Source organism: Urocitellus parryii, chromosome 7 (assembly GCF_045843805.1).
Source record: "Urocitellus parryii isolate mUroPar1 chromosome 7, mUroPar1.hap1, whole genome shotgun sequence".
In the NCBI taxonomy this organism is placed as follows: domain Eukaryota; kingdom Metazoa; phylum Chordata; class Mammalia; order Rodentia; family Sciuridae; genus Urocitellus; species Urocitellus parryii.
This window is the reverse complement of record NC_135537.1, coordinates 178,483,526-178,496,456: the sequence shown is the minus strand read 5'-3', so window position 1 is coordinate 178,496,456 and position 12,931 is coordinate 178,483,526. Positions and strand designations below refer to the sequence as shown.

The 12,931-nt window shown below is 39.8% G+C and overlaps 1 protein-coding gene across 2 annotated transcripts in view; it reads right to left on the bottom strand.

Annotated features, from left to right (window-relative positions):
* Positions 1–12,931, bottom strand: part of Sap30bp (SAP30 binding protein) — a 45,784-nt gene that overhangs the window by 29,676 nt on the left and 3,177 nt on the right. For both annotated transcript variants that reach the window (XR_003302207.2, XM_026404753.2), the window contains exon 3: positions 11,988–12,035. Coding sequence is in view for 1 of the 2 variants with exons in the window: in XM_026404753.2 (XP_026260538.1) it covers positions 11,988–12,035 (48 nt within the window). In the remaining variant the exon portion in view is untranslated. The remainder of the gene's footprint in view (positions 1–11,987; positions 12,036–12,931) is intronic.

Genomic DNA, 12,931 nt, shown 5'->3' with positions numbered 1-12,931 from the left:
TAGCATTGTTGAGGACAACTCTAAAGAAGGCCATTCATCATGCTGAGATCACAGAAGTGCCAGATGCTAGGCAGGCGTGGGTATTCTCTGTTCTGTTTTGTTTTTTAAAGAGAGAGAGAATTTTTAAAATATATATATATATATATATATATATATATATATATACACACACACACATATTTTTAGTTATGGGTGGACACAACATCTTTGTTTGTATATGGTGCTGAGGATCGAAACTGGGCTGCACGCATGCCAGGCGAGCGTGCTACCACTTGAGCCACATCCCCAGCCCAGGCATGGGTATTCTCAATAGTTCAAAGGTCACATTATAATTTCCAATGAGAAGAATAGGTGATTCACAAAACAGCAATAGTCAAGGGCCACTTCCTTCTCAGAAATGTCCTAGGTGACCAGGGAACTTTTTTCTCTATTCAGCACTCAAAAGATCATGGAGAATGGGAGACAGAACAAGGAGGTAGGTGGAACACTAAAACTAAGTTGAGGGGCCAGTATACCCTCTCCCTCTCCCACAGTCTTCCTCCCATACCATAAACACAGAACTCACTGAAAGCTAATGTTTATTACTCAATTCTCACAACCACCCCACAAGGTAGACAGTATTATCTCATTCTGCAGATGAGTGAACTGAGGTAATTTATGATAAAGGAGGTTGCCTAGCAAATGGCAATGTTGAAATCCAAAGTAAAGTATCCAAATCTGTCTGACTCCAAAGTCTAGTTATATGGATTCCCAACTTAAAACTGTTTCTGTGAAGTCTCTGGATATACCACTACAGGAGCCAACATAAAACAGCAAGGAGGAATGACTCTCTAGTAGGCAGCAGAGCGGAGCAGGTGATAAACCCTGGACTTAAGAGGAAGACGGCCAAATTCACTGCCTTACAGCTATGATGATGATAGGGGAAGCCACTCCTGAGCCTATGGTGCCCCAGTGAGTAATGCCTGAGTGGACTCCAAAGGAAGGGCTGGTGCTTAAGACTTAGACACAAACAGTGGGTGCTGCCTACAGACTTCTGTCCTCAGCCTACAGACTTCCTGGGAGCTCATGGAAGAAAATCCATCAAATCTTGAACACGACTTAAGCTCTTTTTTTCTTCTTGGGTGAACATGTGGACTCTCAGTGATAGCTGGAACTCCCAAAGATGAGTTATTTCCTCTGACCTGACCACTTAGAGAACACAGCAGGTTTCCAGTTCAATAGAGAATCTCACTAGAGAGAAACTGCAGGCACAGCATCTGACTCTGTAACAACTATAGCAATATATTCAGGTTTGGCTACAATAATGTACTAATTCTGGATTTAATCTACACAGCTGAAACAAACATGAATATGAGGCAACTGATGTGAAAGAGTGTGATGCTGATGCTAACATCACTGTGAGAACTAAACTTGATGGATCTCGACAGACTTTTTCTTCTTTTTTTTTTTCGGTATCGGGGATTGAACTAAGACCTTTGAGCTACATCCCCAGCCCTACTTTATATTTTATTTAGAGACAGGGTCTCACTGAATTGCTTAGAGCCTCGCTTTTGCTGAGGCTGGCTTTGAACTCTCTATCCTCCTGTTTCAGCCTCTTCAGCTGCTGGGATTGCAGGCGTGCACCACTGCACCTGGCCAGACTTTTTCTTTTTTAAAAATCATCCCTGATTTAAAATACTTAGACAATTAAAAAAATATTTTTCTTATAGCAGCCTTAATTGACATATAACTTACATACTTTTTTTTTTTTTTTTTTGCAGTGCTGGAGATTGAACCCAGGGCCTCATAGATTCTTAAGTGTTTGTAGTTTTTAGTTTTTCATTTATGTTATGCTACTATTAAAATTACTGACATAGCAACATTGGAACCGGAGAACCGGAAACAAAACTGGATGTATATCTACATATGTGTCATTATAGGCAAACAAAAAAAAAAAAAGGAAATGGGAGTATTATTACTGTTATGAGATTGGATGAATTTTTCTTTTACAAAATACTCAATTTTGCCATATAGTTTAACAATAAAAATAATATAAAAACAAAACTCTAATAGAATCACCATATATAATTTTGTTCTTCTCAAAAGAAAAAGTCCAGCTAGATACAGTATCCCAACCTGTAATCCCAGAGACTTGGGAGGTAGAGGCAGGAGGATTCTAAGTTCAAGGTCAGCCTAGGGAACTTAGCAAGACCTTGTCTCAGGGGCTGGGGATGTAGCTCAAGTGGCATTGTGTTTGCCTGGCATGCGCGGGGCGCTGGGTTCGATCCTCAGCACCACATAAAAATAAAATAAAGATGTTGTGTCCACTGAAAACTAAAAAATAAATATTAAAAAATTCTCTCTCTCTCTCTTAAAAAAAAAAAAAAAAAGACCTTGTCTCAAATAAAAATTAACAAGAGCTGGAATGCAGCTCAGTGCTAAGCTCCCCTGGATTTAATCCTCAGTATTGTTAAAAAAAAAAAAAAAAAAAAAAAAAGGAAAAAAAAGTCCAAATGTAAACCTTAAGAGATAACTTTTACTCTCATACCCTGAAAAGTAGTTCTTAACTCTCAGGGTTGTCCAGAAGCACACCAAAGACTGTTTTCTATTTTGCTAAAGGACTTATGATTGTGCCAGGCATAATGGCACAAGCCTGTAACCAGGGACTTGGGAGGCTGAGGAAGGAGGATCAGAAGTTCGAGCCCAGCAACTTGGCGAGATCTTGTCTCAAAATAAAAAGGACTGGGGATGCAACTTAGTAGTAAAGCATCCTTGGGTTCAATCCCCAATACCAAAGGTGGGGGGGCAGGGGAAAACTCATGGTTCCTACTCCATCGAAACCTACATAATCTTTTTTTTTTTTTTGAGGTATTGGGTATTAAACCCAGGGCCTTGCATATGCCAGGCAAGTGCTTTACCACTGAGCTACATCCCCAGCCCTTTTCATTTTTTATTTTGAGACAGAGGCTTACTAAGATATTGAGGCTGGCCTCAAACTCATGATCCTCTTGCCTCAGCCCAGCTACTTGCTCTCTTAAATATCCTTCAATGTTTTGATGACCAGACACCCACACTATTTGTTTATAAACAGCTTTAGCATCTTCCTTTTGGACTTCAGAGTGCCAGAGGTGTAGCAAGCACACCTAGAGCCAACCTCTTCCTCCGTGGAAAATGGCACTTGTTCCACAGTCAATAAAGAGAATGTAAGATTTCAACCTTTAGTACTGTCCATGGGCAACTGCTGACAGGCTCCTGAAACTTCTTCCTAAAATCAGTGGTCAACAACAAGTTCTTTCAAAATAAGCTCCTTAGGCAGATTTCAGTTTCCAGGCCTTTGATTCTTTAAAAGATCAATAATGAGGAGGATTTGGAAAGGAGAACATGAGGAAATTATTGAGTCAGATTGGCTCAATACAAATCTGTTGTCCAGACTCTGAATCAATAATATGCAGTAACTGGGTTGGGGTAATGGCTCAGTGGTAGAGCACCCACCTAGCATGGGTGAAGCACAAGGTTCAATCCTAAGCACCACATAAAGGTAAATATAAAGGTACCGTGTCATCTACAACTAAATAATAATATTAGTGCTAATACTAATGCTACTACTACTACTACTACTAATAATAATAATAATAATTATAAGCAGTTACTGAAAAACCTGACCTTCAGGTTGGGTATGAACAACCACTGGGAACAAAAAAGCAAACACTAGGGCTGTGGTTGTGGCTCAATGGTACAGCTCCCCCCTAGCATGTGTGAGGCCCTGGATTTGATCCTCAGCACCACATAAAAATAAATAAAGGTATTGTGTCCAACTACAACTAAAAAATAAAAATTTTTTAAAAAGCTGGGGTTGTGGCTCAGAGGTAGAGCGCTCACCTAGTGTGCATGAGGCACTGGGTTCAATCCTCAGCAAAACCTAAAAATAAAATAAAAATATTGTATCCACCTATAATTAAAAAAAAAAGCAAGCATACCCAAAAAATAGCCAAGCTGAAGCTCCAGGGGAGGGCACATGAGGACTTATATCACACACCCACCCACCCAGGGAACTCTACCAAGGTACCATGACAAACTTACAAAGGTGTCATAGGGTATTTAAAAATTTCACGGTAAATAGCATCACTAGAAACCATACAAATTTATATGTATTACTTTTGAAAGCAGTAATAACTGAATTGTGAGGATAGTAGTACTTAAGTATTTGGAGCCATTAGGAATTTCTGTGGCCTGCAATTCTAAAAAACTACTGAGACCCCATGGGTGGTAACCTGGGAAGATATGGCAACTTCTGCTTTATGGAGTGAGGATGTTTAATGAGACCCAGCTACACTGCCAAGGCTGAGCAAGACTCACAATTGCATTTCATCCCATGAGAAGCAATTTCACATATGTTCTCCTGCATCACTACCATGGCTGACTTCACCCATAAAGTGAATGAAGTGTAGGTATGTACCTGTGCTTCCACAGCTGGAGGGAAGCCAAACCAGGGTATCACCCAGGGCTTCTGACAGAAAGCCACTAGCCTAGCTTGAACCTGTGAACTTCAATTTTGGCACTACTCTCAGGCTCTAAGAATCTTTATTTTTTATTTTATTTTTTTTTTTTGCGGTACTGTGGATTGAACTAGAAGTGCTTGCTCTAACACTGAGCTACATCCCCAGACCTTATTATTTTTTCATTTTGATTCAGGTCTCATTAAGTTGATAAAGCTGACCTTGAACTTGTGACCCTCCTACCTTAGTCTCCTAAGTCACTGAGATTTCAGGCATGTGCCACTGCGCCCAGTAGTCTCTAATAATCTTAAAAATGCAGGCTAGGCGCAGTGGCACATGCCTGTAGAGGCTGAGGCAGAAAGATCACAAATTCCAAGCCAGCCTCAGCAAAAGCAAGGCACTAAGCAACTCAGTGAGACCCTGTCTTTAAATAAAATCTGAAACAGGGTTGGGGATGTGGCTTAGTGCCCCAAGTTTAATCCCTAGTACCAAAAAAAAAAAAAAAAAAAGAATATTAAAAATGTGTTTGTTTGTTTTAAAAAAACTTTAACTGGGGTCACACACATCTTTTCAAAAAAATGCCAGAACACGCACCCCACGTGATGTCACTTCCATGACCCAAAGATACTCTTTTGCTTTTGCAGATGCTTACTCTTGTGCCATGAGTATCCTTTTCTTAGGCCACAGCCTAGACTACGAGACCTCAGGGAGGCAACACTCTCAGTCCCTCCCAGGCAGCTGGCAACAGGCTGCTCCATCTTCCTTGCTCCAGGTCATCAATCTTTGTTTTCAAAGGAAGGGTGTGTCAAGGACAGTGAGTGAAAATACCTCCATCCACAGGAACTGTAGGAGTGGAGGAAAAAAATAAACAAGGGAAAACATTCCAGAGTAACCGAGAAAAACCTGGACAGTGAAGAGTGCAAAGGGGGACGCTCATATACCAAGGTAATCAGATGGAGGAAATGCTTGAGCCACCAGGTGTCCCTTCCATGAAGTTAGGACCTCATAGAGGAAAGCCACTGCTAGTCTGGTGTTTTTCTAAGACAGCAGTGCCACCTTCTGTTGAGTATGGGTTACACAGGGGTCAGGATGCTCACTGAGGAAGTTAAGATCAGAAACCTAAGTTAGCGGGGGAAAAAGAATGCAACAGAAACACCAAAAATGTTCCATTTCCTATGGGATGCTCAGCTGATTCCCCTGACCTCTTCTCTGGTTTGGGACAAACCCAGCACCCGCAGAACCTCATTAGTGCCACCCCTGGGTGATGGACAGGACTGAAGACTCCCTGTATAGCTGGGTCCAGAGTTACCATCTCTTATTCAAACTTCCAAATGAAGAATTTTGTACTCATAGATAATCCTTAACATCAGTGATTAAAAAAAAAAAAAAAGCAATTTCCACTCTTGGTATCCCCCTGTGCCAGAGATTAAACCAGGACCTTGGGCATGCTACTGCTTAGTTACAACCTCAGTCCCAGTCTTGGTGATACTTTTTTTTTTTTGGTACTGGGGATGGAACTCAGGAGTGTTTTACCATTGAGTTACATTCCCAGTTCTTTTAATTTTTTATTTTGAGAAAGGTTTTGCTAAGTTGCCAAGGCTGGCCTTGAACTTATGATTCTCCTGCCTCAGCATTCCCAGTCATTGGGATCACAGGCATGTGCCATTGTGCCTGGTTCCCTTCACGTTTATGATTGCTCTTCTCGGAGCACAGTGTAGAAGCATGAAGTTTACTATTCTAAAATTCTGAGGCTAGTCAAGCCTCAGAAGCAAGCAGAAGTTCTGGCAGCTGTGTTTCTTGCTACTAGTGCTACTGAACACAGATATAACTGACATTATTAAGCCACGTATTGTACTTTTACTTACTCAATCCTCATAAAATAAATGAGGTGGATTTTATTATGATGCCTATTTTCCAGACAAGAGTGTTAAAGAAATTGTAAGTTAAAGAGACTAAGGTTAAGGGAGAGATGGAATTCAAACCTGGGTCTAATTCTAGAAATTTAATTTCTCTCCACCACGGTGGGCTGAATTTTCTTATTGTGGATACTCTAATGCCCACAATGAGCAAGATCCCAAAAGGAGAACTTAATAAACTTTTGCAGAAAAATAGAAGTTATGACACAACTATTTAATATACTAATTCATAATTTCTGTTTTGAAAGAATAGTGATTCTTGAAGTTGGTCTGCAGATCCAAGGGGTCTGCAAAGTCTAAATTATTCTCATAACAGTATGTTATTTTGCACTGTGTTGCCATTTGCAGAAGCAATGGCGTGCGATAAGCTGCTGGACAAATAACGGTAGTGGCACCAAACTGTAGCTGTAGTTACTGTAAACTCAGTTTATTAAAAAGAGAAAAAGTAAATCCATTTTCATGTAAGAACACTACTCTGGCAAAGTAGTAAAAATGATTAATTATTTTTAAATATATTTAATTATTAAATCCTGATCTTTGGAAAAAATGTACAATCTCTTTAATATGGTGTATGATGAACTAGGGGGAATGCATGAACCTTTCTGTTGCATGCCAAAGTACGATGGCTGCTCAACAGAAAGCACATATGGTGAATGCCTGAGTTCCAAGCTGAGCTAGTCATTTTCCTCAGAGAACACCATTTCTACTTTAAAGAATGACCACAGACAAATTGGTTATTCGATCTTAGGTATCTGCCAGGCATTTTCTGAAAAAAATGAAGCATGTCACTTCCAGGAAAACTCTGATAGTACAATGCAACTTAAGCTTTCAAGGAAAAAATGTTAGAATCTTGGAAAACATATTCCCCATTGTATATTTGATAGATTTCTGTTACTTAACAGCTTGTCTGATAAGATCAATGATGTTACTAACAAATGTGATTTTTTTTTAATATTATAGAACAAAATGTGTCAACATGAGATCTGTGTACACAGTAAACCAACATCTTTATAAATCACCAGTGATTGATAATATAAAATCATGCAAGGGTAAAAGACCCATCGAAAGTGTAAGACAAATCTGAAGCTGGGCACACACCTATAATCCCAGAAACTCAGAAATAGGTTTGCAAGTTCAAGGTCAGCTTCAGCAAGAAAGACTCTCAAAAGATAGAAAAAAAAATTGGGTATGTAGTTCGGTGGCAAAGAAATCACAGACTGAGTTTTGATAAAGTATCAAAGAATAATATCCATAATTATCTTAAGGATATTAAAATACTTCTCTTTTCAACTACCTATTATGTAAAGCCAGATTCTCTTCAAATACTTTGAACACACAACAACAGACTAAATTCAAAAGCAGTTATGAGAATCCAGCTATCTTCTATTAACATACTTTGTTTCAGAAATACTGATTTTCACAAAAGTGTTATTTGTGTTAATTTGTAATGAGCTGAATTTTGTTATTTTAAATTACATATAATTTCAACTTTTCTCACTTTTAATCGTTTTTTTTCCCTCCAGGACTGAGGACTGAAGCTAAGGTTACTCTACCACTGAGCTACATTCTCATCCCTTTTTATTTTGAGACAGGGTCTCCTAAGTTGCTGAGGTTGGCCTTGAACTTACAATTCTCCTGCTTTAATTTCCTGAGTAGCTGGGATTTCAGGCTGGCTCCCAGTTTATAATAAATACCAATAGATAAAATTTAAATAAACACAAGTTTTTTTGGGATCCTAAGTTTCTTTTCCCCGGGTACTGGGATCAAACCCAAGACCTCATGCATGCTAAACATAGCACCTTACCACTGAACTATACCCCAATTACAAGATCCTCAATAAAAAAAAAAAAAATTTATAGTTGTAGATGGACAGAATGCCTTTATTTTTGTTTTGTTTTTTAAATTTTTATGTGGTGCTGAGGATCCAATCCAGGGCCTCGTGCATGCTAGGCAAGCGCTCTGCCACTGGGCTACAGCCCCAGCCCAGGATCCTCAATTTTTAATTGTGTAATAACCAAAATGTTTTGAGGACTGCTATAAAAAAATAAAAAGTGGATCTTGAAAAGCCAAAGCAGAACAGAGAACGCCATCTAGTGGAATAGACAGTTATGACAGCAACTTGCTTATTAACCAAATAAAAGATACTTCCAATTTCTGTAACAAGTTATATTGTTAGAAACTTTATATACTTAAAGCAAAAATATTCAAATTAAGGTTTTAGAATAAAAAACTTTAAATATCAATTAAAATAAAACTTGAATGTGCCAGAAAAACTCTGGGTTTGAGGCTGCTACCTGGAAGATAGTCTGGTGCATCCAGGCCAGATTTGATGGCAGGCTCATGCTGGGCAGGGATTGTTTCTAGTCATTAGGATGCATTAGGATACTGGTGACTGGAGGACATCTAATCTGGCAGCTCTATATAAACTCTCCACCATTACTCTCTAAAATAACTAAGTCAAGTTACCTTAGGACTGGATTTGGTGTTCTGATTCCTGAGGTCTGCCCAACAGAAATAGAAATTATTCCACAAAAACTTTTATTTTCATAGGAAGACTTGAAATTCAAGTGACTGAATGAGGTACAGTAAAGCATATCAGTCAAGGGCCAAGTAGAAATGATAGGACTTTCTAATCCCAATGTGGAACTGAGAAAGAGAAGGCTGAGCATAAAAGACACATTTACAATCTCCCTGAGTGTGCCTTTTTATGGAGTTCACCCCCACCCCCATTTCTTTATTAACTGCTCCTAGACAGCGGGAAAGCTTATTTTATTTTTCATGATCTGCCTTCTCTGATAAAGATACGTTCTTCCCCGAGGATTTACCTCAGGAACCACAGACTCTACAAGGGGTGATGCTCAAGTGCATGTACCCCATTCTTAAGTCAACTTTCCCAGATGGCCTTCCAGCTTTGAGCACAGGCTGCAACTGCACACATAAAGCTCCAGTCTGGTAAATCCTCTTTCCCCTCCACAATTCAAGCCCAATACCTGATGACTCCACCAGATTGTTGTACACCCGGGCTCAATGACCCTTACACCCAAATCCAACAACAGAATAATACTCACACTACTACTACTGACTGTTTTCTTTCTGCAAGCTGAGCAGTGTGGGGCCATCTTTGAACTAGGCCACAGGTCTATTTTATGCCTTCCTGCTGGAATACCCAGGCCTGGGTTCTTCACTCTGTGCAGAAAATACTTTGCACCTAATTTTTAGGGTCCATATTTTCTTTCTCCTGCATGCTAATGTCAAAACTTACTTTTCTTTTTCTTTTTTGTAATGCAGGAGAGTGAACCCTGGGCCTTGTGCATGCTAGGAAAATGCTCTACCACTAAGCCACATTCCTAGTGCAAAACTTATTTTCTTGGTAAAATGTGTTTTTGCCAGGAGTGGTGGTGCACTCCTGTAACCCCAGCAACTCAAGAGGCTCAGCTCTAAACAAGATAGCAAGACCCTGACTCAAAAATAAAACATAAAATAAAAGGCTGAAGATGTGGCTCAGGCTCAGTGCCCCTGGGTTCAATCCCCAGAAAAAAAAAAAAAGTTTTTTTATGTGAATCATCTATAGCCTTTCATAAATTTATTTCTATGGCTGCAAAGAGTTGTATCCAATCACAGAATCAGTCCAAGTATGGAACAGCTCACACCATATTTCCAGATATACTGTTGTTCTCCATACCTGTGGGTTTCATTATCTGGATATTCAACCATGGATCCAGAATATTTGGGGGGGGGGGAATCGCTTACGTGGGCTGGGGTGTGGCTCAGTGGTAGAGCGCTTGCCTTGAATGTGTGAGGCACTGGGTTCCATCCTCAGCGCCACATAAAAATAAACAAAACAAAGGAACTGTGTTCATCTACAAGTTACAAAAAAAAAAAAAAATTAAAAAAAAAATCTCTTATGTACTAAATATTTCCCTAAATAATACAGTGTAACATTTATTTTCACAGCATTTACACTGTACTAGATATTTTAAGTAACCTAGAAAATCCATGGAGGAGGACATCCACAGGTTATATGCAAACACTACACAATTTAGATAAGGGTTGTGAGCATCCGCAGATTTTGATATTCACATGGGGTGGAGGTGAGATGTTCTGGAACTAATCACCATGGACACTGAAGGACTACTATTTAGATTGTAACTGGATAGTTTTCCTAAATTCTACTAAGTCATCTTGAAGGCTTCACCTGGTTTCAAAGTAGGGTTTTTTTGTTTTGGGGGTACCAAGGATGGAACCCATGGTTACATAACCACTGAGCCACATCCCCAATGTTTTATTTTGAGACAGAGTCTTGCTAAGTTGCTGAGGCTAGCTTTGAACTTGTGATCTTCCACCTTAGCCTCCGAGTTGCTGGGATCACAGGCATGAGCTACCATGCCCAGCTCAAAGTATGTTGTTTTTTGATTTTTCATCTGTTTTGTTTTGTTTTGGTAGTACTGGGGATTGAACCCAGGGCCTTGCACACACTATTCAAGGACTTTACCGCTGAGCCACATAATTAGTCCTCACCCTCAGCCCTTCTGATTTTTTATTTTGAGACAGGGTCTCAATGAATTGCCCAGGCTGACTTCAATCTTGTAATTCTCCAGCCTAAGCCTCCTAGATAGCTGGGATTACAGGTATGCACCAGTAGGACTGGCTTCAAAGAGTTTTTTTTTTTTTTAAGAGAAAAAAAGGAGTGAGAATTTTTTAATATTTATTTTTCAGTTTTCGGTGGACACAACATCTTCATTTTATTTTTATGTGGAGCTGAGGATCAAACCCAGTGCCCCATGCATGCCAGGGAAGCGCATTACCGCTTGAGCCACATCCCCAGGCCTCAAAGCAGTTTTTAAGTGCAAAATTTGATCCCTATTCCCCAGGCCCAGAGTAATGGAATTAGTTTTTCTCTTTAGGGGTTAAAAAAAAAAAAAGTCCCATAAAGATTCCTCAAAAGACACATGTCCAATGCCCAGTGAATAACACAGCAGTTTAACCTGAACAAGGGGTCTTAACCTTCATCACTACTGGACCACTAAGAAACTTGACAGGAATCACTGCTAATTACTCTCAGCTGCTACTGGGATGGACCTATGAGAAGAAATGGCTTCATGAAAATAAATATGTCTTCCTGACCATTAAACAAAGCTTGCCCAAGAGTGAAAATTGTACATCCCTAGGAAAATGAGGATTGGGATCAACATCCCCAGCAGTTGGGGTGAGGTCTCATATTGGTCTGAGCCTCTTGGAGATCTTTTTCACTTCTAGAAGCCTAAGAGAATCCCAAGTACACATGGCAACCCTCATGCCTTCCTGATTTCCACAAAGCACTTGGGAGACAGTGTGAGTTGTGAGACTCAGGCCTCTTGCTTTCTAGTCCAGAGTATGGCACAATCTGCAAGCCTGGAAATCTACTCTGCCTCAGGACTTATTCATTCCTAGGTTGCCTCAAAGATCTTTCTTTATAAAGCTGGCACTTTATAAATGCCACAAGGTCACACAATTAATTATTAGTGGGACAGATTCGTGACCAGACATATGAACTGAGCCATGATGTTAAAATGCCTTGTTCGTATCCAGCCACCCCACCACAGCCAACACCAAATACCTTTGGGTCATCAGCCTCAGGTTTTTCAGTCTCTGAATCGTCATCTTCCTACAAGACAAAGAATTTAGAGGATTAAGCTTAAAGGAGTGGGCCTGAGAGTCTCACATGCATAACTAAGGTTGGAGCAAAAAGCTCATTTACCCAGAAGGGGTCATCCCACCAAGAACCCCTCCCCTACCAAATGACCCACAGCTAGAGAAAGAGAAGGGGAAAAGGAGATGTTCTGGGGTGGGGTGAATCCAAAAACAACAGCAGCTCAAAGTCAACAGTTACTCCAGTGGTGCCACAGTCCACATCAATGAAAATGCTCAAGGTAAAATATTACATAAAGAGTGGAAAGAAGTTGTAATTTGCTTCAGAAAAGAATAAAATTAGGTTACAGGATAAAACAAGCATAGTGTTTCCATTGAAATATGAATGATTTAAAACCAGTATTATGGACCTTTTCCCTCCCTTGCCTTTCATATTCACAAATATATCAGATTTAGACCTAACACAACAGTGTTCAACATAAAAAAAAGAGCTGTGACTCAGACATCTATACCCTGGTACCTCAACCAGTAGAATTCACACTAACATGAACTCAGAAGGTAGACATATGACTAGAGCAGGTGACCTAGGAAAGGCAGAACTAAAGGGCAATGCACAGTCTTTCTTGGGTCCCAGCTGAGTGGGTTCCGCCTCCAAGTGCTTACATTACTGACTGCCACTGATCCATTCTGCCCACCTTGTTCCTTATCCAAATGAGCACCATGTGAATAAGACATTGTCCAGAGCAAGACCACAATTCCACTGAACACTTATACTAATATAACGAAAGTCAAAAATCAGACATAGCTATTTTGTTAGATAATTAAATCCATGTCACTTCCATTACCTACAGCACTCCCAATACATGAAAGATTTTTTAGTGCTGAGGAAATTCAACTGATTTGACACTGTTA